General features: G+C 42.4%; 1 protein-coding gene across 2 annotated transcripts in view; it reads right to left on the reverse strand.

Moving 5' to 3' along the window:
* Window positions 1-306: 306 nt before the first annotated feature.
* Window positions 307-24073, reverse strand: part of KPNB1 (karyopherin subunit beta 1) — a gene marked incomplete at its 3' end in the record, with an annotated part of 35051 nt that continues 11284 nt past the window's right edge. Inside the window, exons 6-22 of one of the 2 annotated variants that reach the window (XM_084616063.1) lie at window positions 22623-22682; window positions 22207-22296; window positions 20034-20144; window positions 18142-18243; window positions 15476-15700; window positions 14671-14862; window positions 12858-12988; window positions 11523-11670; window positions 11163-11234; window positions 8632-8776; window positions 6565-6647; window positions 5799-5906; window positions 5413-5556; window positions 5198-5303; window positions 4979-5093; window positions 4060-4221; window positions 307-3474 (exon numbers count right to left, since the gene is read on the reverse strand). In XM_084616063.1, coding sequence (XP_084472189.1) covers window position 3474; window positions 4060-4221; window positions 4979-5093; window positions 5198-5303; window positions 5413-5556; window positions 5799-5906; window positions 6565-6647; window positions 8632-8776; window positions 11163-11234; window positions 11523-11670; window positions 12858-12988; window positions 14671-14862; window positions 15476-15700; window positions 18142-18243; window positions 20034-20144; window positions 22207-22296; window positions 22623-22682 — 1995 coding nt within the window. Of the gene's footprint in view, window positions 3475-4055; window positions 4222-4978; window positions 5094-5197; window positions 5304-5412; window positions 5557-5798; window positions 5907-6564; window positions 6648-8631; window positions 8777-11162; window positions 11235-11522; window positions 11671-12857; window positions 12989-14670; window positions 14863-15475; window positions 15701-18141; window positions 18244-20033; window positions 20145-22206; window positions 22297-22622; window positions 22683-24073 lie in introns of those variants that run through there. The other variant, XM_084616062.1, reaches the window with a different exon arrangement.

Below are 24073 nucleotides of genomic sequence, written 5' to 3' on the forward strand. Positions count from 1 at the left end.
GAGAGGCAGCGCTGGAGATCAAAAAACCAAAACAGACAGCCAACCCTGATCGAAGAAACCAGACTTCTTCCATGAAAAGTTTTGTACAGTGCTGCTATTCCTTGCTCAGTGATGATGCATGTCAGAATAGCACATATGGGCGGATGAGACATCAGTCACCTCCAGCTCCCCCAAACAGGAAACTAGACGAGAGAGAGTGTCATTCATGCAATCAGAGAGTACACCCACACAGTCTCACTGAGCAAAGTAGAGGAGGAGGGTTTCTGGCAAGAGATGCGGTAGCTATATAAAATGAAGCAGCAAAAATAATGAAAACCAAAATAAAGCAGCTTTTATTTAGAAGGTAAATAAAATCAGTGGTACCAATTTGTTAGTAAGAGGGACCCTGTCCGATCAGTCATCGTCAACAGGTCACACTGCCAATTCATAGGTGACACAGTAACAGTATGTAAGTGTCAATACAGATTAAAGATATATAAAAAACGTACTCTCAGAAGCCAAATAAGCACCAACCTCATTAGGTCTGGCTGACAATTTGACAGAATTGAGACAGTTAAGGTTGCTTGGTTCTGAACTGGACCGCATTAGGACTAGGACTGCATTAAGTGGGCACTTTGAAAGGTTACATTAACTTTTTCCCCTCCGTTCAACTGCAAGGGCAGTGCCATTAGCTGCCTTTGGCAAGACATTTGACCAGGAAAAGAAAAGCGTAAGGAACATACAGAAATGCTACAGCACAATATGAACTGAACTGCTACTTGAGACCAAAAGCTTCTTAAGCCACTTCCAGCACAGCAATATTTCCGGCCCTCTGTATCCCTTCCCCAATCACACATTAACCTTTCCCTCATGTGGCAGGGCAAAGCTGGTGGCGCAAAGCCCAGGCTGTGAGCTACCAAAATGCTTTGCTGAAACAAGCACATTTTGATCCGGGTGCTGAAATCGCACATTTAAAAATCAAGGATTTAACCCATTAAGTAAGTCTGCCAGGCAGTGAAACTGGCTTTTAAGATTTTTTTTTTTTTAAAAAACATTTATATATTTGTCCCTCTCTCCAAACCACAGCGGTTACAGGATTAAAGGATAACAGTTGCAGGCCTGGCACCAACACTGGAGGTGACAGACAGTTTTTCCTCACTACCACACTGTGGGATGGTGTTGCTTGTGTGAAAGTTGTTAAGGATTAGCTTGAACCGTTTCAAGAACTGCTTTCCCTGGAACAAAAACATGACAGACACAAGATTTGTTTCTACTACTGTCTCAGCGTACTTTATTCTCCTGCTGTCTACAGCTGAACAGCCACACAGGACAGAAACAGGTAGCACTGAGGAATGACCAGATTTCTCCCCTCCACGTCCCCCTCCCCAACTTCAGGAATGGCTTTTTTAGGAAACCCCAACCCACGTCAAGAAACAAAACGAAAAGAAAAGGCATTAATAGAAATGTGACCCAGGTCTCTCCCTAACCAATGTTTAGGAGGTGGTCAACTCTCCCAATTCACAAACAGAGCTGTCCTCTCCTCTAAACACCTGGGATTTTTTTTTTTTTTTTGTACACTGGTTCAAAGGTCGGCACTTTGACTGCATTCTGAACCCGGCACTGAAAGGCACATATCCGATACCCTGTACAAGAGCTATTGTGGATGCTGCAGTGCAGATGGGCAACAGAAGTGGATTCCATCATCATGGATTCCAGGATCAGTTGCGGAAAGAAGGAAGGGGATAAAACAGATTTGTACCTGCTTCTTGCAAAATACTAGATGAAGGTTTTCCCTTCTCCCTCCCACAGGCAAACAGCTTTAAAAATGCCCAAGTTAAGCTGCAAATTCAGAAATGCTGGTAATATCAATAACTGCATAATAAAGATGAAATTAAAAACTGTTTCAAACCCTACACCTTCTCGATTTTTCATGTCTTATTGCTGATAAAATCCAGAATAATTGAGGGACTATGCCTCAAAGAACAAAAAAACTGATTTAAAAAGAGACAAGAGATTTTGATCCTTCACATCCTTCATGTTAGGGAATAAAACAAAGCTGTATGCTTAAGGGAGTGGCAAACAGCCAGTCTGTCCCAAGGTTGCCCATCAGACTTTTGGTACACTGTTAAAAACAAGCTAATGGGTTCCCCTTTTAATTGGAAAGACCAAGAATACAAAAAGAAAAGTACTGGGGAATGTTTGACACCATTTTATTAATCTTCAACTGCAGTGGAAAAATAGAACCTTTTACAAGTGCCGTCTTGTGTAAGCTCAAGCCAGTATATATATATTTATATAAATTTCTCTTTTTTTTCCTTTTTTGTTTTGAAGTGCAGCAAGAGACCAATACCACATTAAATTCGATCAAATAAAAGAGCACAAAAGGCCAAGCAGTTTCCAAATGGCATTTTATCAGATTTTGTTTGAACATTGAATTTATCCTCATTTTGCAATCCAAAATATTACCTGAAGTTTACTTTATTGTTTTTAAACTCTTTGGCACAATTTAGTGGGTGTTCGGGCTGCTACAGTACAAGTCAGGAGAGATCTTTCCCTTTGCGTTCTCATTGCCAATTCGGAGCACTTACATTTATGGGTTTTTTTGTTTTGTTTTGTTTAAGTCTGAAATCTTGTTTGACAGTTTGTTTCTATTCCCTCTAACGCAAGAGTTTTTTCCCCCCTCCCCCATTTCTACATTCACAGTTGAACAATATTAAGGAAGGAAAGGCGCTTTGATGAAACAAGATCATGAAAAGCGTCACTCAGAACGGGAGCTCTGAACATTCGTCAGTGTTTCCCTAAAATAAAAAGCCCTAAAGAGCGACTTTCCTTTTTTTCCTCTTTTCTTTTTACACCTCTTATGCTGCATCAGTAGACTGAACTTCGGTTAGTTTATGAAATGCAACTGCTAACCCTTTTTTGGGAAAAGATAAACTGCAATGACTTGAAGTTGAGAATGTGGATACCGCCTCATTCACACACACTCACTCTTAGACTGAAAATCCTTCACCCCTCCTTTTATCCCATGCACTGACAGCATTGTGTGGCAAAGGTTACAGAAGGCGGGCCAGAGACCCAGACTCCATCTCTCTTCAGCAGCAAAAGCCAGACCTCAAACAAAGAGCACCACAGTTGAACCTAGTTTCCTCTCTCCCAAACTAGTCATTCCGCTTCGCACTGGCCAAAAGACAGAAAAGCTAGTTCTAGTCTCTGTCGGAAGAAGAGACTGCTTATTTTTGATAGAAACCAGTCATTCCCTCTTCCTGAAGACGGCCGATGTCAGGTTTTCTACGCAAGTCAGTGCTCAGCTCACTAACAGCGCTGCTGCTGTTGTTGCTGTGGCGGGATTTTCAATGTGGTGTGTTTCAAGCCTCACTCACTCATCCTCTCATTCCCAAACATTCAGCATCCGTGCACACTCCTCACTTCCGGGTTTTTTCAAAAGATTGGAGATTTCCAGTGGGGGTCTCGGGTGTCATCCCAATGGTAACAGATCTGCAATCAGAGAGGGACAGTTGTAGAAATTAAAAAAAAAAAAGGCCCTCTTTGGAGCCAACGTGAGGCCACTTACAGGAGGCGAGGAAAAAGCAACTTTGCAAAACCAGAAGTGGCCCTCTTTCCGTGAATTCCAAGTTCAGGAATCACAATGTCCCCCAGTGCACAGGAAACCTGTTCCCCGCTCTTCTGTTCCTTTTAAAAGCCCTTACTCATACTGGGGGTCAAAATTTTACTAGCTACAACTAATAAACCACGAAACCCCCAGAAAAATCCATGCCCCTGTGACCCAGAGAAACCTACTAAAACTCCTTATTAGCTATAGCAGCATAGTTCTGACTCCAGTGTGGAGAGGACCTTATTCTAGACTTGTTACTGTCAAGCATCTGTTCTTTTCTCCAGAAGCAAGCAGTGGCTATCTGGGCTTTATAGCTTTAAATGGATAGTTTATGGAGGACTAAACAAGGAAAAGCCTTTTTATCAGCAAGAGGCTTCTGTGAAGTGTCTCCTCCAATGGGCCTGAGCTTAGAAGTTTAACCTGTGTGGTCATTTTGCAATATGAAGGAAAGGGAGAAGGCTCCTTACCAAGCTTGATTCTTCAGTTTTCTCAGTTCTTTAGTTGCCCAGGTAGCAAGGGTTTTTGTTTTGTTTGTCTTGGATCTTCTTCCTTCAGTTAGAAGTTCATGTATCATGGGCCTAGCTTCTACTAATTTCAGTACATCCTTTCCAAATGCTGTACACAAATCCCTGTGGGAAACAAAGAGGAGAGAATGGGCTTTAATGCTTGCTGAATGCCACAACCAGAAACATGCCAGTGAGATCAGCTTTTGCTCGCAACAAGAAAAGACGGACTCACGGCTAATGTCCCCTTTTAAATGTTGCAGATGGTCAGCAACATGAGAGCCAAACAGCCTCCTAAACGGCTATTTGCTGGAAACATCCATGTCTCCTGTCCAAAGGATGTCCTCCCTGAAAGTTTCATCCAACTCCCACTGAAGTCAAGAGAAAAGACTCCCATTGACTTCAATGACAGTTGAACTGGGCCCTTCACTGTCAATTCACAAGCTGAAAATTTCATTGTAGGAAGCCTTCCTTTAAGATCATTGTCCCTGACACCTTTTAATGCATATGCAATTTGCCCCTTCATGGCAATGACTGACAGGGAGCAAATGGGCCACCCACCAGGGCTGGTACTCAGCTTGTGGTGAGGAACCACCATGCTGCACAGTCCTCCAATTTCACTCCTGTTCCTGGTTTAGAACCCAACAATGAGTTACAAAACTCCTAAACTGAAGATTCTGTGGTTAGCACTTCAGATACATGAAGGAAGACTCAAATAAGTCCCTTTACAGGCTCTGGTCTCTCAAGAACCATTTCCAATTCAGGCAGATAATCTTAAAAAAAGCTCTTCTTGTAATGTATTTTGTTTACTGTACTAACAATAATCTACCTGGAGAGTGCACGGTCACTTATCCTCTATCCAAAGAGAGTCTGGAATGCTTACCCTATCAGCCCAGCAGCACAAGCTACTACTCCATCTGTGTGATCCTCATCTCCAGCAATGTGGTCGATGAAAGACAGAATAAATTCTACTCTGGGCTGCACAAGCATCACATCCGCTGAAAGGAAATGACTGGTTTAGTGTAGCAGGCTTAAGTTACAGCATATCTTTAAAAAAGGTCTCCCCTTCCCTAAAGACGCTGCCACAGGACAAAATACTCACGATGCACATTTTCTTGGTCTCCTTTCAGTCCCTGAATGATGCCAGTGTAAGCTTCCAGACAGCCCTCCCTCAGCTCATTCAGGTAGTCCACCATGTCATAGTCAGACTAGATAGAAAACAAAGAACATGTCTGTACAATGACCTTTGGCAAGCAACTAAGACAGACTTATTTCACGTTGGATGAGAAGGAACTGCCAAGTTAGCTGCTAGTTTACCTTATCGACCTGGGCTTGTGAGGCCTGCTGGAGAGTATTCAATACAACCTCTAGATATTTTTTAAACTCTCCTCCGATGGCCAGGGCAATATCGCCAAACACAGAGAGAATCTGAGGCTTCACGGACCTATGGACATTCTCATTCTGAGAGAGAGAGAGATTGGAAATGAAGATGAATGACCGGCAACTTACATCCCCTCCTCCCACAGAGGACACCTGAGTTCTCTACAAATTACCACGTTAGCTAGCTATATATTGCTTATGTCTCCCGATATAACTTTTTCAAACATCTCTAACTTCTCCCAATACCGTCTCTGCCTCTCACTTCCCTTTATCACCACTAATAGCTCGTTTGCTTAACTGGCTGAAAGTAGGTAAGCACTTACCCCCAAGTTCTCCAAGAGCAGCTGCATAACCTCGTCACAGAAAGGCAAGATGTTGGACTGCAGGGCTCTACATAAATCTCCAACTAGGCCTACTGCAGCCAGACAAACCTACAAAGGGAACAGTAAGTTATGCACCAACCCAATATAAGTTGGTATTCCCCATACTGCCTGTCCTTACAGCGGTAGCCTATTAAACACTAAATTACGGCACTGCGACAGGCAGGAAATAAAATCATCACTGAATAGTGACCCTCATCTGCAATTGCCCATAGAAGTCAGAGCTTTGTTAACCGTTGAAATGGTAAGTCAAAGAAGAGAGCTGAATAAGTTTACCCGATCGGGGGTGAGAGTTCCAGATACCAACGAGTGACAGATACTTGTTTTAAAGACGTGCTGAAAATGTTCAGCAGCCAGGCGTTCTAAGGATCAGCACCAGAGTAAATACCATGGCATGCATGGTCTATTAGAAATTCATTCCTAGTAGCAACTTCTCTCCTGATCAATGCCACTGAATATGCAGTCAATGCAGAACCTCAGATGTCAAGCTGATGACGGCCTGCTGTGGACCATTTTAAATAGAGGAGAGTCTATAAATTCATTTACAAGTGCAGCCAGTAATGACTGAGTTCCTACAGTGCTCACCTGCTGGCTTCCTCACCAGAAGCCGATAGGCCTCAGGGGATGCAATCCCAAAGAACTCTGTAAATCCCTAACTACCAACAGATGCAAACGTTCTGAACTTGGGGCTTCCAGGTTCAGGTCCTACCTGGTACTCTGCATAGTTCTTCAGTCCAATGCCCAGGAAGGGTTTGAAGGCATCCATATACTTCAGAAATTCTCCACCCAAGACTGCACAGAAAACACTCTGATTAGGTCTAATCCCCACAGGATAGTCTACATGTTTGCCTGATGTCTAAAACAAGGAAACCCAGCCCGTTCCAGCTCTCAGGAAGAGCATGCACATTCAACAGAAGCATGACAAATTGATTCTCCACTAAATTTTACACGAAGAATTGAGCACCAGCGGAAAACAGCCTTCTGTAATAAAATGGACTTCAAGAGACTTGTAGGAGATGCAGGCCACTGAAGATAAGGAACAGATCCTTCCTGTGCTCAGAAGTGGCTACAGAGTTTCCCACAATATATACACAGCACCCTTTAGAGCAGTGGTTTTCAGCCTTGAATTACCCAGACCTCACATACCTGGTTTTTTTGTGGCTGCAAAAGGACAGTGAAAGTGGGATCATGGCAAAAAATACGGCTGCGCCTGTGTGGGGTTCTCCACGCAGCATTCAGTAGCGTGGGGGTGCACGGGGCAGCGCCAGGCCACACTACACCCGTTGGAGAAGTCCTACTTTGGGGGTGGGGGACAGCACGAATGAGACAATAGTAAAATCCTCCTGTTGGAACAGTTGTCCAGCTTCTATTTTAGCTGTGGAAGAACTGTGGGGCCCAAGCGTAGATGAATATTTGGGACGCTTGTATTTGAAGAACATTTAACTATTTGGTGAAAGAAAAGGCTTCCTTTTATATTACATATCTGCTTTCCCCCAGCGCCTTATTACAAATTAACCCACAAGTTACTATTAACCTCTGGCAACAAGAATGGCTTTGCCCAAAAAGGGTGTCATAACATTTATTCACAAGTCAGCCCATTAGCCAGGGTCACAACCAACTCCCAGCAATCAGCCATTCTGCTTCCTCACTTGCAGACCTGGCCAATCAATTTAATTGATTCCACTCAAAGGATACTGATCACTTCAAGTGTAGTCACAAATAACACCCCCCCAGAAGGAGGTGCCGGCCGGGCAAAGTCACAAACCTGTTCTAAGAAAGCAGGTACTCCAGGAAGCCAGAATTAACTTCTCTGCTTTTTCAGACTCTCATATATTCTGAGAGCAATTAGACATGTGTCCTCTGCACTAAAACCAGGCCCAGTCCCCAGGAGAGCAGCCCCTCAATGAGCTAGCCACACTAATGGCCTCAGAAACATGAAGGAAGATTCAAATAAGTCCCTTTACAGGCTCCTGTTTCTCTAGAACCATTTCCCAATCAAGCACGGTCTTTAAAGGAGATTAACAGTTTTTCCAACAGTGAAATCATTTATGGATTTCTAACAGCACCCAACTTTCACATCCAAACATACAGTGTTTGAAAACACAATGCATTCCTAGAGCTCAATATCATGCCATAGCAACAGCATTCTAAAGAGGAATCACAATGAAGCTCTAAAACTGTCTGGTATGCCACAACCTCAACTTTAGTAAGAATCAGAATTTGCAACGAAAAATAAATTTCAGTCTCTGCACTGTGTGGTTTTTAAAGACACAAAAAACACATCAACCACTGACATAACTACACAAATCAATGGTAACAGATAACAGCAAACGTAAATCAGAATATTAATTTTCATTGCAATAGCATCTAGAGACCAGCAGCCCATTGTGCTAAGCACTGTACAAAAATAAAGAGAAAGTCCTATATACTGCCTATTCAACACACACAGTACCCACGTTATCTACAGAAAAAACACCACACATACAAGAAATACAGTCAAGGAGAATCAAGCTGTCATCTGATTTGTTTGACCGGCTAGCCTCAAATCTTCACAGATCTGAAGGCATTATTCTGGAATAGCTATGCAGTCAAATTTGCATCTGCGTAAACGCAACTATTTAGCAAAGGATGTTATACGTTAAGCCTTCATCAACAGAAGCAGCTGGCAGGGACAGACATAGTGCCAATTGCAAACCTGCAAGTCTGATTTACTCACTCAGAGCGGTTTGTGCATTGCATAAAGCAAGAGACTTTTTTTCCAGTCTCCACTACTGACCTTCCACCAGGGTGCTGACTGCCATGAGGGCATCCTCTTGCACTCCCCCTGATCCAGCCGTGCTCTGGAACATTCTCAACAGAGATGCCATAACCACATCAGAGATCTGCAAAGCATCCTGGTGCTGCACTTTCCGGAGAACATTCTAGGTATGGGGGAAGGGGGGGGGAGAAAAGGAAGAGACTGTAATACTCCCATATACACTAGGGTAAATTCTTCCTTTGAATTTTCCACACTAGCTCAGAACACTACAGTTTTATCAAAGCCATACTATGCTTTTAAAAAAAGATCTTCCATTGCTCTGAACACCATTGCTGCAAAAAATGCTTTGTCAGTACAAGAACAGAACGCTGTTCTCATTTTATCTTTCCTTGATTTTTCCAGCTACAGAACAAGCAGAGTTTATCTTTCCTGCTAGAGAGGCTGTTCTCTGGGCATTTAATTTACGACTGGAATTATGTTTGGCTAGACTTAAGCAATCCCTTTTTAACACTGCCTATTTCCCACTGTAACAATCTCTCAGCAATTTTATTTCCGATTGTGGAATGTAATTGAACTTTGCTGGTAGCCCCATGAAGAGATAGGGAATTCCAGTTGCTCTGCGTGCTTCATGTACACCATAGTATTAACAGGCTGGACACATTTTACCATCAGTGCTATAGAACAGGGTTTCCTACAACATTCCTAAATATTGTTCCTACCAGGTTCCTCAAAGACCCCCCCCCCAAACTATTATATATGCTCTCTTTTCACTGCAAAGTTCTCCCCATCACCATCTTTAACTTGACCTCAGAAATTTAGTTTTGGCAGTTCGCTATTTAACAAACAAGAAGCCCCAATATTCACCAAGTGAAGGACACAAAGATCCTTTAACCACTTGCCTCCACATGCTTGGCAAAAAATTTAAACTAGTATATTTCACATATGACACTTCAAGGAATGTTTTGAACTTGAATTTTTAAATTGACCCACTTCAGAAAGTGAGTTTCACCATTACAATAGTAGGTCTTGCTCTTTTTCTTAAAATTCTTTGTACAAATATTTTTAAAGTAATTTCTTATGTTGCACGCTTATCTTTTCAGCAGGAGACAAATGACTGCCTACACACCAGAAACAGTGAAACTGATTACATACAAAGTTCAGTCAAATAAAGCTGAAAGAAGTGCTCTCCATTAATTTTTCACTTAGTCATGTTAAGTATTGTAACTACAGTAAGTATGAAATTCAGAGAAATGTGATTCAGGTTGACAGTATACCTTAGAAAAGTAAAACCAAACTGAAAATTTTAATCAGTGCTATTAAGTGTTTTGCAAATGACTGGAGGCAACTCAAAAGGGATAATTAATCTCATACTACTGAGATGAGAGAGATTCCAGACATCAGACATCTATGATTCTGCTGGGTTTGATGGGGTCAAGGATCTTACTATTCGCTTCCGTGATTTGAAACTTTCTTTCATTCTCTCCAAATTTCACAGAGCCCCAGCTGATGCTACTTGCTTTTGAACATGAGGGTGTTAAAATCATTTCAGACTCTTACGTTAATGGAAATGGGAGAAGTCATGAACCCATAATGAGCACACAGCAAAAACGGGGGAAAAAAGTGAGTTTCAAATAAAGATGGGTGTTCAATAACTGCTTTTATTTCAGTGTACTTGATGTTCAAACACACCTCTAGGAATGTTACCATACAAAAGAGAGCAGGGTCTGCTTCTGAATCCTGCACGGAGCATGCTGAATCCATGTCTACTGTAAAGTATTTTGGAGAATTGTATTAAAGCTTATAATATGCTAATATTTTCCAGTAATAAACAGAGGTATTAATTGCAATACTGCATATTAGAAAAAAGTTACAGCAATGCTGGAAAACATACAGTAGGCACGATCCCACAGTAGCTCCAGCCCTTTTGCAATACAGGCAGCAGGAAACGATCATGTGATAGCAGAAAAACTGTCTGATGGATTTCCCGAGAGGCTTAGAATAAGGATGGCAGTTTTCAGTAGCCTTTAAGACTAGGTAAGCAAGTGGAATGAGCTAATGCTCCCGAAACAGGTGAGGTGTTCTTTACTAAGTTGTTTAATTTCAAGGACACTCAGTGCATTTTAATTAGTGCATATTTGAATGAGTCTGAACTCCAACCACAAGCAGCAGTGAACAAGGTAAAGCTGTTAATTTCTTTGATGAGTGTTGACAAAAGTGAGTGACTGTTCAATCTTACACTAACATGACAGCCAGTGTGAAACTGCAAAAGGTATTTTACTTTAAACATGCTGGTAAGATGTGTTCTGTTCCACAAAAACAAGAGTATTTTGTTGCTGTTTTTAAACCAGGCACTTAGTTGTAAGAATGGCTCCATCCTTTCATATGTTTAAACTTCTCTGCCCCTTTCACACTAACTTGGGTGTAAGGAGTGGGATTTCATTTTAAAAATTTCATCTGCAAGCGTGCACATTTTGGGATGCATGAGCTTGTCACAAGATTCTACCTATTTCCTCTCCATGGATGTCAGCACTGGTAGGAAAGTGGTTTACCTGTAGAGTAGCACATAGTAGAGACTGAAGATCATTGAACTGGATTCTGTCTGATGTGCTCTGGATATGAGACTGCAGGAGAACAAAAACAGGTTCTTTTAATACTTAGAAGAAAGATCTCTGCTGTTGTACCATGGACACTAAGATGTCACAGCAATGGCAGTGCTATGACCAGAAGGAATTCAGCTTTAAATTTGTTTGTTCCACTTCAAGCTTCTCAAAAGACACTTGCTATATATATAGACAATCAACAGCAGAACTCATTGGCTAGAGACTAAAGCCAGAATACAGCCAAGTGATTATGCCGCTGAGTATTACATTTGCCCTATGCCCCTGGTAGCGAATTTGGCCTCTGTCTACCTCCATCTGCAGCACTTGCTGCAGCCGCTCCATAATGACCAAAGTTGTCTTCTGGACAGCAGGGTAACAGTCCTTGGCACTGTTTTTCACTATTTCCATCAGAGCTTCATATGCAGCACTCCGCAGGTTATTCTGGTGTCCATCCGGCCTAAACAGGAAGCAAAGAGTTTAAGAGTTTATTTTTTTGCTCTAAGTGGCCATGCTGGCTTCAATACAGACCTTGTTTGACCAATTAGTAAAAGTTAAACCTCAATGCTACAGCAGAAGCTGAACATATCTGTACTATTAATTACTGCATACCAAGGCTTGAATCTAGGCTAAATTTTTGATAGTTTGGTTTTATTAATCTGTGTTAATGAAAGATGCTGAAACTCCTTTATTTAGCCACAGACAGCAGGGGCTGCACTTTCAGAAAAAGCTTCCCAACACTCTCTCCTGATGTGCCTTCGTCCTCGAGGTACCACCTCAAAGACTGATCTTGTAGTTAAAGCACTAGAGCAAGGACTCAAAAGATCAACGTTCAATTACTGGATCAGCCAGACTCCCTATTTGTCCTCTGGCAAGTCACTTACTCTGTGCCTTACTCCCCATCTGCAAAATGGCGGTCTTGTCTATTTTTGCGAGCTGTTTGGGGCCAGGGACAATGCTACTGTGTGGTTTCAGAGTAACAGCCGTGTTAGTCTGTATTCGCAAAAAGAAAAGGAGGACTTGTGGCACCTTAGAGACTAACTAATTTATCTGAGCATAAGCTTTCGTGAGCTACAGCTCACTTCATCAGATGCTACTGTGTGTATACCATGTCTAGCATAACATGGTTGTGATCTGCTGTGGGGCCTCTAGGTACTACTGTAGTATCAAAATAAAAACTACACCACGATACGCTGCATACATGCAAACTACAGAGATGAAAGGCACACCACACACACAGTTCTAGTCTGTCTTGCTACAGTCTTGACTACTTAGTGACTCTCAGGACAGACAGGATATCTGAAATGGCTTGCTGAATATTGTGCAGACCTCTGTATGTTTCTGACTGTGTACAGTTTTACATGATATTCCACAACTTGAAGGAAAGCATTGGAGGAGAAAATTACATTTACAGTATGCTCCAGAGATATCAATAAGGATGAATGAGACCAAAAACTGGAAAAATCCCTGTATGTGTAAATATGACTTTTCTCTTGGGATACTCCAAGTCACACAAACTTTAGGCCATGATGAATTGACACCCTTAACACATCACTTCACATAAGAGCTTTAGGAGGCAACAGGAGTGGGACAGGGGAATAAAAAAAGGCATTTCTGCAGCAATTAGGCCGGCTGGTTTGAGAGTACCTGTCTGTGGTCTCCAGAAGTTTCTGAACTATTAGCTCAAACGAGGAGGATAAACAGTAGGTTGCTGGCTCTTCTTGATCATCTGCCACATCTGCAGCTTCATAGGCAGCTTCAGCCAGACTAGAGAAGGCCTGAAATACAGAACAGGTTACAGTCTCTACAATGGAGTGAGTTTATCATAACAAACTAGCCCAGCCACATACATGGCCTCGCCAGTTTAAGGGATGGCAAGTGACACATTTAAAGTAATAATCTGTCAGCCTGCCCAGTCATTCCCATGGCAGCATCAATGGTCTAGGAGAGACTGTGATGTGTGGCCAAATTAATTCGCCGAACACAATAGGAAACGGTCAGCGGAATGAAAATTCAGCTCACAATATGAAACAAGCTGACTAGCAGGAAGAAAACTTGTCGTTGTTTATAGTCCAGTAGCAAGCGAGGGGCAGGAAGTCCAGGCACCAACACTAGGAGTCATCAAAGTCACCCACAGAGAAGGCCAAGTGCAGGACTAATGACTTCGTCCCCATGGCCAGCTACCCAAGCGTAGTGACGTTTCAAACCAATAATGAAGCCTGAGGCCTTGTCAAGACTAGGATATAAGATGTGTTAATAGCCTACTCTTTAAAGGCGCACAGTCCTGACTCTATGAGGCTTTTAACACGTGAATTGACACCTGTTAGCTAACTTGTACTATCATCTCACTTTAAAACCTTAGTCTAGACAAGGCCTGAGAGAATGCTAACATTGCCAGCTGCAGGGCCAGGCAGTGACTGCAACTGCCTTAAAGGACAAAAGAACTGAACAGATGAAAAGGTGAAAGCCTTATGATTTTCATTTTGATTTGCAAAATTTACATTCGTTCACGTCTTCAGAAGAAAAAAGCCCCAGTAACATGAGTCCTTGCCAGGGTCAATGGGATCAGGAAGAGCCCCTGGCTGAGCAGAGGCCCCACAGGTTCCTGGGACCAGTTGAGAAAATATACTAAGGAAAATTAAAATGTTAATTACACAGCTCCTAATGCTTGATTTAACATCATAATCCTCACACATCTCTGCTGGAACATAACAAAAGGACTCAAAAATGTTGCAGAGGTAGTTGATTGGTTAAAAGGCATGCCTCCTCCTTGCAAGGACACTACAAGTTTGTTCAGATAGGCTGCCTAATATTAAATGCATTAGGAAGAAGGTAAAGTTGAACTTGCCAAGCCAGCCCAGTGGTTTGGCCATAGCACAACTTGACCATAGGCAAGGGAATGAGATGTATCTCGTGTTCCTTGAGTTAGTGTTGCAGAGACAGTACGCTCAGCTAATATGGAGAGAAAACATCCTGTCTCCCCCGTCAGATGAATGAGCAGCCTTCGCTGCCCGAGGAGGGAAGCTAGACAATACAAAAGAAAGTGCATTAAAACAGAGTCATCTGAAGACCTCTCTTTTATACAGTTACCATAACCACTTAGGTCTTTGTAGGGAAGAGTAGTCGCCCCAGCATTTTCAAACTGAAGACTTCACACACTGGATTCCTTCCTGAGCATCTTTCCAGTTAGCTTTCTCCCCATCAGCTTCCTTCCTTTTTTCCTGTCCCACCAGAGGGTGGCACTACAGACTTGAGGCTCGTTCACACAAGGTTTCTTGTGGTGGATGAACAAGTCAGTCATCTCTTCACATCATTTAAGTGAGTACCCCATAGGCTGCTGAACGCCTCTATTTTACATAGGAGGTGTGCTTACAAGAATTGGTCAGTAAATCCTTCAACCCCACACCTGTTGGTAGAAGCCCCGCCCATACTGTCACATAACAGTGGAGTCCTGCCTTACCCAGCACACATTGGAAGCCACTCTGGGCTCAGCACTCAGGCCCTCAATGAGACACTGCAACAGCGGAGCGAGGTAAATGTCATTGATGGCAGCTTCAGGGAGCAGCTCGCAGATCCTGCCCACAGTCCAGGCAGTTGTATCTCGAACCACCACACTAGGATCTTTCATTAGTTCTATTAGAGTGGGCATGGCCTGGAACAGAACCACACAGTTAGTAGTAAGTCAGAATCATACCTAATTCACTTGCATGATGCCAATGAGCCTGCACTTGTTTGGGCATATGGTCTTTTAAGAGTAGTTACTCCATGGTCTACCGATAAATGGGACCCCCCCAAGCTAAGAAGCCACCTTTTGATGTAAAGAAGGCCCATGAAGTAAAGTATTCCGTAGTGACAAGGCCAGGAGCACTGAACCCTACAAATTTCAATTCTCAAATCCTACGTACTGCCTCACAGGGAGAGTTAACACACACAGGGTTAAAAGCCTGCGCTAACCAAAAGCTGTGTGGGCTGAGTGTGCCTTCCATGTGCCTCACAAACAAAGGTGTTCCTGCTCTAAAGATAGCTACTCCAACTGATCACAAGAGTTGGCCGAACACATGCAAACACCCGCATGTTACAATACTGCTAAAATTTAGTCGTCTTAAAAATCTCCTTTGCAGATTGTTCAGCAACTGAGCAAAACTAACGGGTTACACTCCACCATGATCTCGGACCTCCCTTCCTGGGTAGTGCTCAAAGTAGTTACATTAAATCAAATATTTTTGTCCAAGCAAGCCAACCTCCCAAGAAAAACTTGGTCTGACCTGAATAACTAGTGGTTTGAGCTGGTTGGGCTCTGGCCCTTCCAAAATACACCCAAAAGCCATGACAGCTGCATCTCTGTATCGCCAATCTGGGTTTTTAATGTGTTCTTTAATGAAGGGCAGCACATGAGGAACAATGTCATCTTCACAGCAGGTTGCCAGAAGCATGAGGCAAACCCCAGCTGCTTTACAGGGATTCCAGTCGTCGTCATCATCATTTTCATCCTGGGAAGAGAACACCACTTGGGTCACTCTTAGCAAAAATATCTGTTACCAGCCAGACTTTGCTTCTACCGCTTACAGATAAAATGATCTTGCTGGATCCAAGGGCAAGGAATATGAACAGGTACTGACTGTTTTGACATGAATTCAGTCCACATTACAAACGTAAAAAAGTAAATGTCAGTTACTGGGCAAACTGCGCCCTAGAGCCCCTTTATTCTCTCAGGAGTACACCTCTTTAGGTGACGGGCACCTTACTCTGGGTGGAACCACATGGTCCAACCACTCAGAATGGATCTCTGGGTGGAGCCCTGTGGTTCCCAACTGTGTTAACTCTGTTTTGGCTCCTGTATGAGTTTCCCTTCAGGAGCCCAACGAGAGCATAATTTTGCAGTCACACAAACAAACATCATCTTCAAATCAAAGTGTTATTCTTTCATCAGAAGATAAAACAATTTACATCAAAGTGTAAACACAATAAAAGGTCTGCAGGCATGGGTATTATCTATACCATAGATTCTCAAACTGTGGTCCGCGGACCGCCAGTAGTCCGTGAGCTCCATTCAGGTGGTCCACGGATAGTTCCCTCTAAGGTGCACACCTGGGTGGCCGCACATGAGAGAATGAAGGGCCACCCACCTAATTAGTGGAACTGTGCAGGTGTGGCTCCACTAATTAGGTGCCTAGACCCTGGAGAAGATGCACATGTAAGGGGAGGTGGTGGCGTTGCGGGGGGAATAGGAGGTAGGTGGGAGGGGGCAGTAGGGTGAGAAGAGGGGGTGGAGAGAATTTGGGACCTGGAGGGCTGCAGCAGCCAAAGACGCAACTTTCCCCAGCTCCAGGGCAGCAGCTGCCAGGGAGAGACAGCCCTCCTTCCCAGCCCCAGCTCGGGGGGCTACCGCAGTGGGGGAGAGAGGGAGAGATGGCCCTCCTTCCCAGCCCCAGCTCGGGGGATGCTGCGGGGGGGGGGGGGAAGGAGAGAAGAGAGAGGACACATCCATTGCATTAGAAAGGTAAGACTACGGATATTAAAATAAGAGTGGTGTGCTTTTATTTGTAGAGCAAAAAAACGTTAATAATTAAGTTTTTTTTATATAATGCTTTTATCCAAAGCGCTTTACAATAGCTTGCTAGCAGTACAAACAACATTTGGAAAGATCATTAAGGAGGTCTGCCAAGACCTTAAGCAATTTTCAAGTGGCCCGTGAAACAAACAGTTTGAGAACCACTGACCTACTCCTTTGTAAGTTCTCTTTTTCCAGCTAGCTCCATCTCTGTCAGGAAGAAGCAGTGACTCTCTATGCAGTTAATTGACACCCTCAGTAGCCTCTTCTAGACCACACACCACACCCTTTTCGGGGTCTGAGATTTTAGGTCTCCTTTAACCCCAGGCTTAGCCTTTGGAAGAGTAACCCATTCTAGCTTGGATGGAACCAGTTAGGTAGCTTCTCCTTCCAGCTGATGGCTCTGCCATTGTTAACCTAACTCCTTTGAAGGTGCACATCTGAGGATGACTTATGCTTCCTGATTAGTTCAATCACAGGAGGCTGTAAGGTTGTTAAAGAACCATTTATTCAGGCAAGTAGCAATAAAACATGGAACAGGGAAGCAATCTCAAACAGCCATTAAAAATTGCAGCTATTTCCTGTGAAGTTTGAGACACACTAGAGCAAACAAAGGAACTTGATACTACATGAATTTTGTAACTGTTATTTAATATGTTAACTAGATTTGGTACAGCAAGTGATTTCATTAGGTTTTGTTTGGATTCGGTTTGTTCCACAGTCTAAATTAGCTCCTGAGAAGTCCTCATAAAAACAAACAAGTGTGGTAAAATGTGGTACTCAGAGCTTAGAATTTAAGGTTTAAAAAACCAAAAATGGGGTTCTAAATGAGGCAAACAAAACCTTGATGTCCTGTTTTTAATTCCACAAACAAACACCAAACACTTCATGCTAAATGATACTGCAGACTCATGATAACCTATCAAAAGCTTTCAGTAATCGGAAAGGGAAACCTGCCTTAATGAAATGTTGTACAATAATAAAACCACCTCAAGTGGCTGGAACCAGCTTCACTGCAGCCTCAAGTCTCAGCTTTCACAAAGAATGCATCATTCAGTCAGAGTGGTGCATGATGTCTCATCATAGACCAAGGACTGCTACATGAGGTGTTCAGAACAAGCATGCCTTTACCAACAACTCTATAAAGAGCCTAAAGGATCTTCCAGTCCCAGTTCATTAGTGAATCATCTATGAAAACAGAATAGTGATTCAATGACCAGGGGCCACATTATTTAACTAATGGCATTCTATCCTACATAATTGGACTGACAGCATTCCAGCAGTGGCTTGTGTAACTTAAGGCTGGTACCATAAGCGTAAGGTTCTTGGTGCACAGAGACAACTCCAGACAATGCACATAGTAAGGAACCTCCAACTCACCTGTTTAGTTAGTGTCTGCGTGAGAATTGGGACCAGATACTGTAGTGCTCCCTTAGCATAAAATTTGCTAGTGTGCTCTGGAGGCCTTCCTTGCTCTGCTGCCTAGAAAGAAAGGTTACAAAACAATCCTCAATAGCTATACAGAAACACTTTTCCTTCTGGGGGAAAAAAATAAAATAAAAATAAAAGTCACAAAATGAATTACATCTAAGTTATCTACTTTATGCTGTAAGATCACCAGCAAAAGCTGGAACTCTTTCCCAGGAGGACTTCTTGAATTCTATTCTAGTTAAATGTTTGACATATGTGGTCAATTTGCTATTCCGCAAACGCATGCTGCCACTCCCCACGTTACACAAATATGCTGAAGACAAACTGCAAATATTTACAAATTAAACAATTACTAAATGCCTCCAAACAGGAAGGGTAAGAGGCACTTAGCATACAGACTAGACCTCTGTGCCGACTGTCCCTTTACCCTTGCTATTTTGAGCATTCAGCAGAAAAATACATTTAGCTCCCTTTAAAGAAGGAAGTTTACACTACCAGTTCTTGGAAAGAAAGAGCATCTGCATGGAGAACAAGACACCATTTTCTTTTTCAATCCATCCACTCTAAAGAATACGAACTTATTTTAGCCAATTGCTTTTTATAACCAAAACCATAAATCTCATGTATTATACACAATGTAATCCTTTAAACGTTCCTAGAGGTAAACTACTGGTGCCAGTATCACTGAACTCCTAAATCATGTCATTGGCTCGTGGTACAGAAATCATTATTATTCACAGCACTAAGGAAACTTCAGCCTAAGAAAATACTCATGTGGCCCTGTTCAGTACAAGGACCGAGGAAGGGCTCTAATAAGCCTTAATGAGGCAAGAGATCTAAAGTTTTCCAAGATGCTGAGAACTTTATGCACAAAGCTCAATGTAATGTGCAAACCAATGCGTGTGTTCACTATGCGGCCGTATCAGCCACTCATATGGGACCTCACTTGTCTTTAAAAGAATGCTAAAAAATCATGCCCAAAATATGCACTTTACAAACGCTCTTTTCAAATAGCCAAAACTCCCAAATCACAACCTAATTTCATCAGAATATTCAAAGACATCTCTTTAGCCCTGCTGAGTTTCAATTCCCAGCCACTCTGGCACTCAAACTAAGTCCTGTTCTAGTCCCATCTCAGAACAGCAGAAATATTTTGCTCCAGCTTTCCCAAAAAATTTACCTCAAGAGAGCCACTCAGCCTGAAGAATTTCAGCCTGATGGATAGAAATTTGGAGAACTTACAAAAGCAACTTATAGGGACTCAAGAATGGAAACACTCCTGCAACTTGTGCTTCAACTGTAGTAAGTATTTCCAAGGCACTCAAACCCAGAAATATTTGGGCAGCCTGTCAAGGACAGAGCAAGTTATTGGCCAAAAACAATGAGCTGGGAAAAAGCTTTTGCAGCTGCTAAACAAACTTGAGATACTTGCAAATACAAAACTTTACTTGTAAACCCCTGACAGACATCCAGCCGTCTAAGCCAGTGAATGAGAAATTTTGCTACTGAATTGCTCTTCATAAAGACAGCAGCCGGAAATGGGTGAAGCCAGCATACTGCCTTGTATACCATGCAGCCTCAAGTCTCAGCTTCCATAATAGATATGCATCACTTAATACTCAGAGTGGTGCATGATCTCTCATCATGGACCTAGGACTGCTACACAAGGGTTCAGAGTCAGCTCTCTCATTTAAAAAAAAAAAAAAAAAAAAATCGCACCTTGGAAGAACAAAGGAGCTTCCAGACCTGGTTCAGTCCCTCCTTTTCAATGTTTCGAAACAACAGTTGCCTGTTTTACTCACCTAACACTGACCTCCACAAAACACCAATTCCAAGCTCACCTCAGATGCTTCAATAGCCAGATCCATTTCCTCATCACAGACGTTTGACCAGAATTCTATTCCCTGCAGAGCCACCTCGTCAATGTCACTTTTCATTGCTTCAATTGTGATCTTCAGAAACAGGAGAGGTAGAGAAAAAGGGGACATTTTAGAGAAAGTAATTCAGATGCCACATATTGGCAGCATGGTACAGGAACCTAGATGTCCTGACACAAGAGACAGCTCGAGAGAGCGTGTCTTTCTTAGGGTTTGTCTACATGTGAAACGCTACAGCGTGGACCCTACCTATGCCAGCAGGAGAGGTTCACCCGTGGGCACAGATAACCCACCTCCCCAAGAGACGGTAGCTAGGTCAACAGAAAACTTCTTTTGTTGAACTAGCCCTGTCTATACCGAAGGTTAGGTATATATAGCTACGACTTACAGGGGTGTGAAAAATCTACACTCCAGAGAGATGTAGCTATGCCAATACAAGTTCCAAGTGGAGACCGCTGCTAAACAATACCTCCACATTTTAAGAGAGTACGACTTGGCAATAGGGAGAATAGCCTTTAAGGACTGCAGAATAGCAACCAATTGCTCATGAACACTGCTTAGACACAAATGTTCACAGTACCAAGCACAAACAGAGATGCGACTCCAGTCATTGGTTACATGGATTTGATTGGAATAGGGGTGTTTGTAGAGAGACCTTACAAAAAAAAGATAGGGTTATACCAAAAACTAGAGAAGATACTGTTAGAAATTCTTGCATAGGGACCTGCTGTTTTTTACATTCAGGATGTCTTGCTTATGAAGGTATTGCCCAGGTTTAGTGGTACATAAGAGGGTGGTGTGGAGGCAGAAGGCGACCTATGAGATGGAAAAATCTAGAGATATTGGCAAAGTTTGTGAATTTTGTGTATTCCATTATTTATCTGAAATTAATGTAGGCTTACTGTCCCTTCAAAATATAGTTCCAACTACAATATGTGGTTCTTTAACTGAGACCTAAGTCAGAAGTCCTGAGTCCTCTGCCAGGATATAAGATTCTTTTGCTTTTTAGTAAAAACAGATGTTTCCCCCTTCACTACTATGTAATGCTACTGTATATGCTAGTTAGTTGCAGTGCTCTGTCCCAGAGGTGGGTGCATTATAGTTGTACTATAAGCATCCAGGTTGAAATATTCTGCAATTGTTCAGGAAGAGAAGGGCTTTAGAAATTAAAATGAAAAGCAGGCACGCCTGCAGCTAACGTAGAGACCACATTTATATTTAGACTCAGCCTTTAGTGCCCTAAGCCTGTAAAAGAACAGGCAATGAAAAGTGCCAGGTCCCGTCCCCTGTGACTACAGCACTGCCAGGTGATTTGTGAATATGCAGTTTTTAAAAGCTAAGTGCCCACCCATCCTCTAGTAGCAACTGCCACACAGAAGAAATGGAAAAGAAAATTCCAATGAGGAAGGGGCAGAAAACCAATTTCCTCTTCACACAGGCGGAGTGGCAGGTAAGTCCTACTTTAAACAAACATGCAGAAATCCAGTCCTGTGTAAAGGGATGGGGAAAGCATAAGGAATGTCTAAGAGTATCTGAACGTTTCTTAGATTACCTATGTTTGGGATTAGTTATTTTACAATCCACTTAACACAGAGGGAGGGGCACTATGAACATAGCTGACAACCGTTGCTGTGAAGAGGTGAGATGCTTTTATGTTCAGATTAAAAAAAAAAAATCTATTTCCCATACATTTGGAGTTAAAGTAGGGGGACCAAGAATCAGGAGTTCAGGGCTCTATTCCTAGCTCTGCCAGTGACTACAAAACCTTGGGTGCATGTCATCTAATTCAATCTGTAAAATGTGACCACTACAACACTGATATAATTAAATAGATATAATTTCAGGAGAGGATGTCCGTACAAGGATTCATTCTTTGTGGAGGAAAGTCACTATAACTGCAAATTATGGTAATGTATAAATGGTTCTATCCCACCCTAGGAAGGAAAGATGCCCTCTTTCCAGATTGGGGAGTGTGGGAACATGAGCGGAAGGCTGCTCTTCCCTCTCCAGTTCTTGCACTGCAGGGGTTGGAGTGGGAGACACAGGGGAGCAATTTTCTTGGTTCCTGTCCCTCGGATTGTAAGCATGAGCACACTGGAGTTAAGCCACTATTCCATTTTTGATTTACAGTACTCACGGCAAAAAGAGCAGGACCCATATATGTCTCCATATACTGATAATAAAGGGACATTATCTTCACCAAGTTCTGTAAGGCAGCCACTCGTACCTGTCAGAGAAGGAAGCGGGTCATTTTTCTGAGCACGTCAAGAAAACGTTACTCTCGAAGCAGAATTCATGCAACCATCACAAACACTCTTTTCAGAGACTAATACTCAATATTAGCATGTTTGTAGCCAAACAGAACACGACTAAAACAAAGGGAAGCAAATATCAAGGCAAATTATTAGTGATTAAAATTATTCCACAGCCCAATTAAAACGAGTTTATACACTTATTCATATAGCACTATTTCTTTAAATATAAGATTTAAAATTCTAGAGGTCACTGGATGGTGCAGCGACAGACAGTTCAAGATGTTATATTATCACTTACCCTTGTATCTGGACATTGCGTTGCTTCACAAACTACTTGCATAATAAAGTGCCTTTCAGACTGCAAATGAAAAAGAATTAGAAGTGTAATTATGCAAAAGGGTTTAAAAATCTTCCAAACAGGATTATATTTTAATTCTTTGGCTCAGAGAGCACCTGATCGTCTCAGCAATTATTGCCACCAACATTACATTGCTACAAGAGCTAGGAAGGATATAGGCAGCCACTCGCCACACAGCGTTTTCATAATTACTTCCAAATGATAAGCGGCCACTGCAATTGTGAATCCCAAATTTGAATGTCACATGCAAGTAGGTACATTGCTCTAATCCCCCTCCCAAAAAAAGAAGGTCACAGCACTAGGGAAAGTAAGTTCTACAAAAAAAAAAGCTATGGTCATCCCCTAGATTTATTCCAGCAATTATTACAAGGGATGTCAAAAGCCGATTTAGCTGGGACACTAATTTTCTGGGAGGTTAAGAGGAGATCGGGAATACAATAATTTAACATTCTATTTACTACTCCCAGGCCCATTTAGAGGGCAGAAGTCCACTACAAATGCAAGCTGAATGGATTACTCAACCAGCTCAAACGTTAAGGCACCAACTGAAATCAACAACCGCTGAACGGTTGACTAGGGAAAAGCTTTTATTAAGAGAGCATCCCAACTTTAATTACTAGTTCCATTTTCTATGAAATCTCTATGGTAGGAACACGAGGGGTGTACTGACCTCAGAATGCTAGCAGAGGTCTCTACTTTAATGCCACCTCCCCCAATTAGGGCACACAATTTCAGAGGTAGAGTCAAAAAGCTAGATTGCTGCCACACCACTAGAAAGGAAATGCTGATCCATGCTTAGCCATGGTCTACACTATAGAGTTAGGTCGATGTAAGACATCTTATGTTGACCTCTGTAAGCATCTACACTAAAAATGTAGCTCTCACCGATAAAACTCGCCCACTACACTGACTTAACTCCACCTCCGTGAGAGGGGTAGTGCTTTAATGGCTGTAGTTAGGTCAACAGTGTCAACATAGACACTGTTGTTTACACTGACCGTTGTTGCCCTTCAGACGCTGTCCCACAACGCTCCACCCTGGCAGTTAAATTGGTGGATGTGCTCCTGGTGAGGACACGCACCGCTGATACAAGGAGCGTAGCGTGGACATGCAAAAGTGATTTAATTACTGATGTCCAAGTAACTTAGATTGAATGAATTATGTAGTGTAGACTTACCCTTGGGCTACAACAACATTGCAGAGTGTTTGATTAGGACACAGCGTGTGTAACAGGCTAAGCTCTAAGTTCAGTCCATATTTAGCCAAAAAAGCTAGTGATGCTCCCTTTTCATTTTATAAGTCTTCTCCAAACACTTCCACAGTATTTCTGCATCACAGCAGCCTTTAAAACTTTAATTTTACAGACAAGAACCCAAGTCTCAGCTCCAGTG

This window comes from Lepidochelys olivacea (genome assembly GCF_965140295.1).
Source record: "Lepidochelys olivacea isolate rLepOli2 genome assembly, chromosome: 27".
In the NCBI taxonomy this organism is placed as follows: domain Eukaryota; kingdom Metazoa; phylum Chordata; order Testudines; family Cheloniidae; genus Lepidochelys; species Lepidochelys olivacea.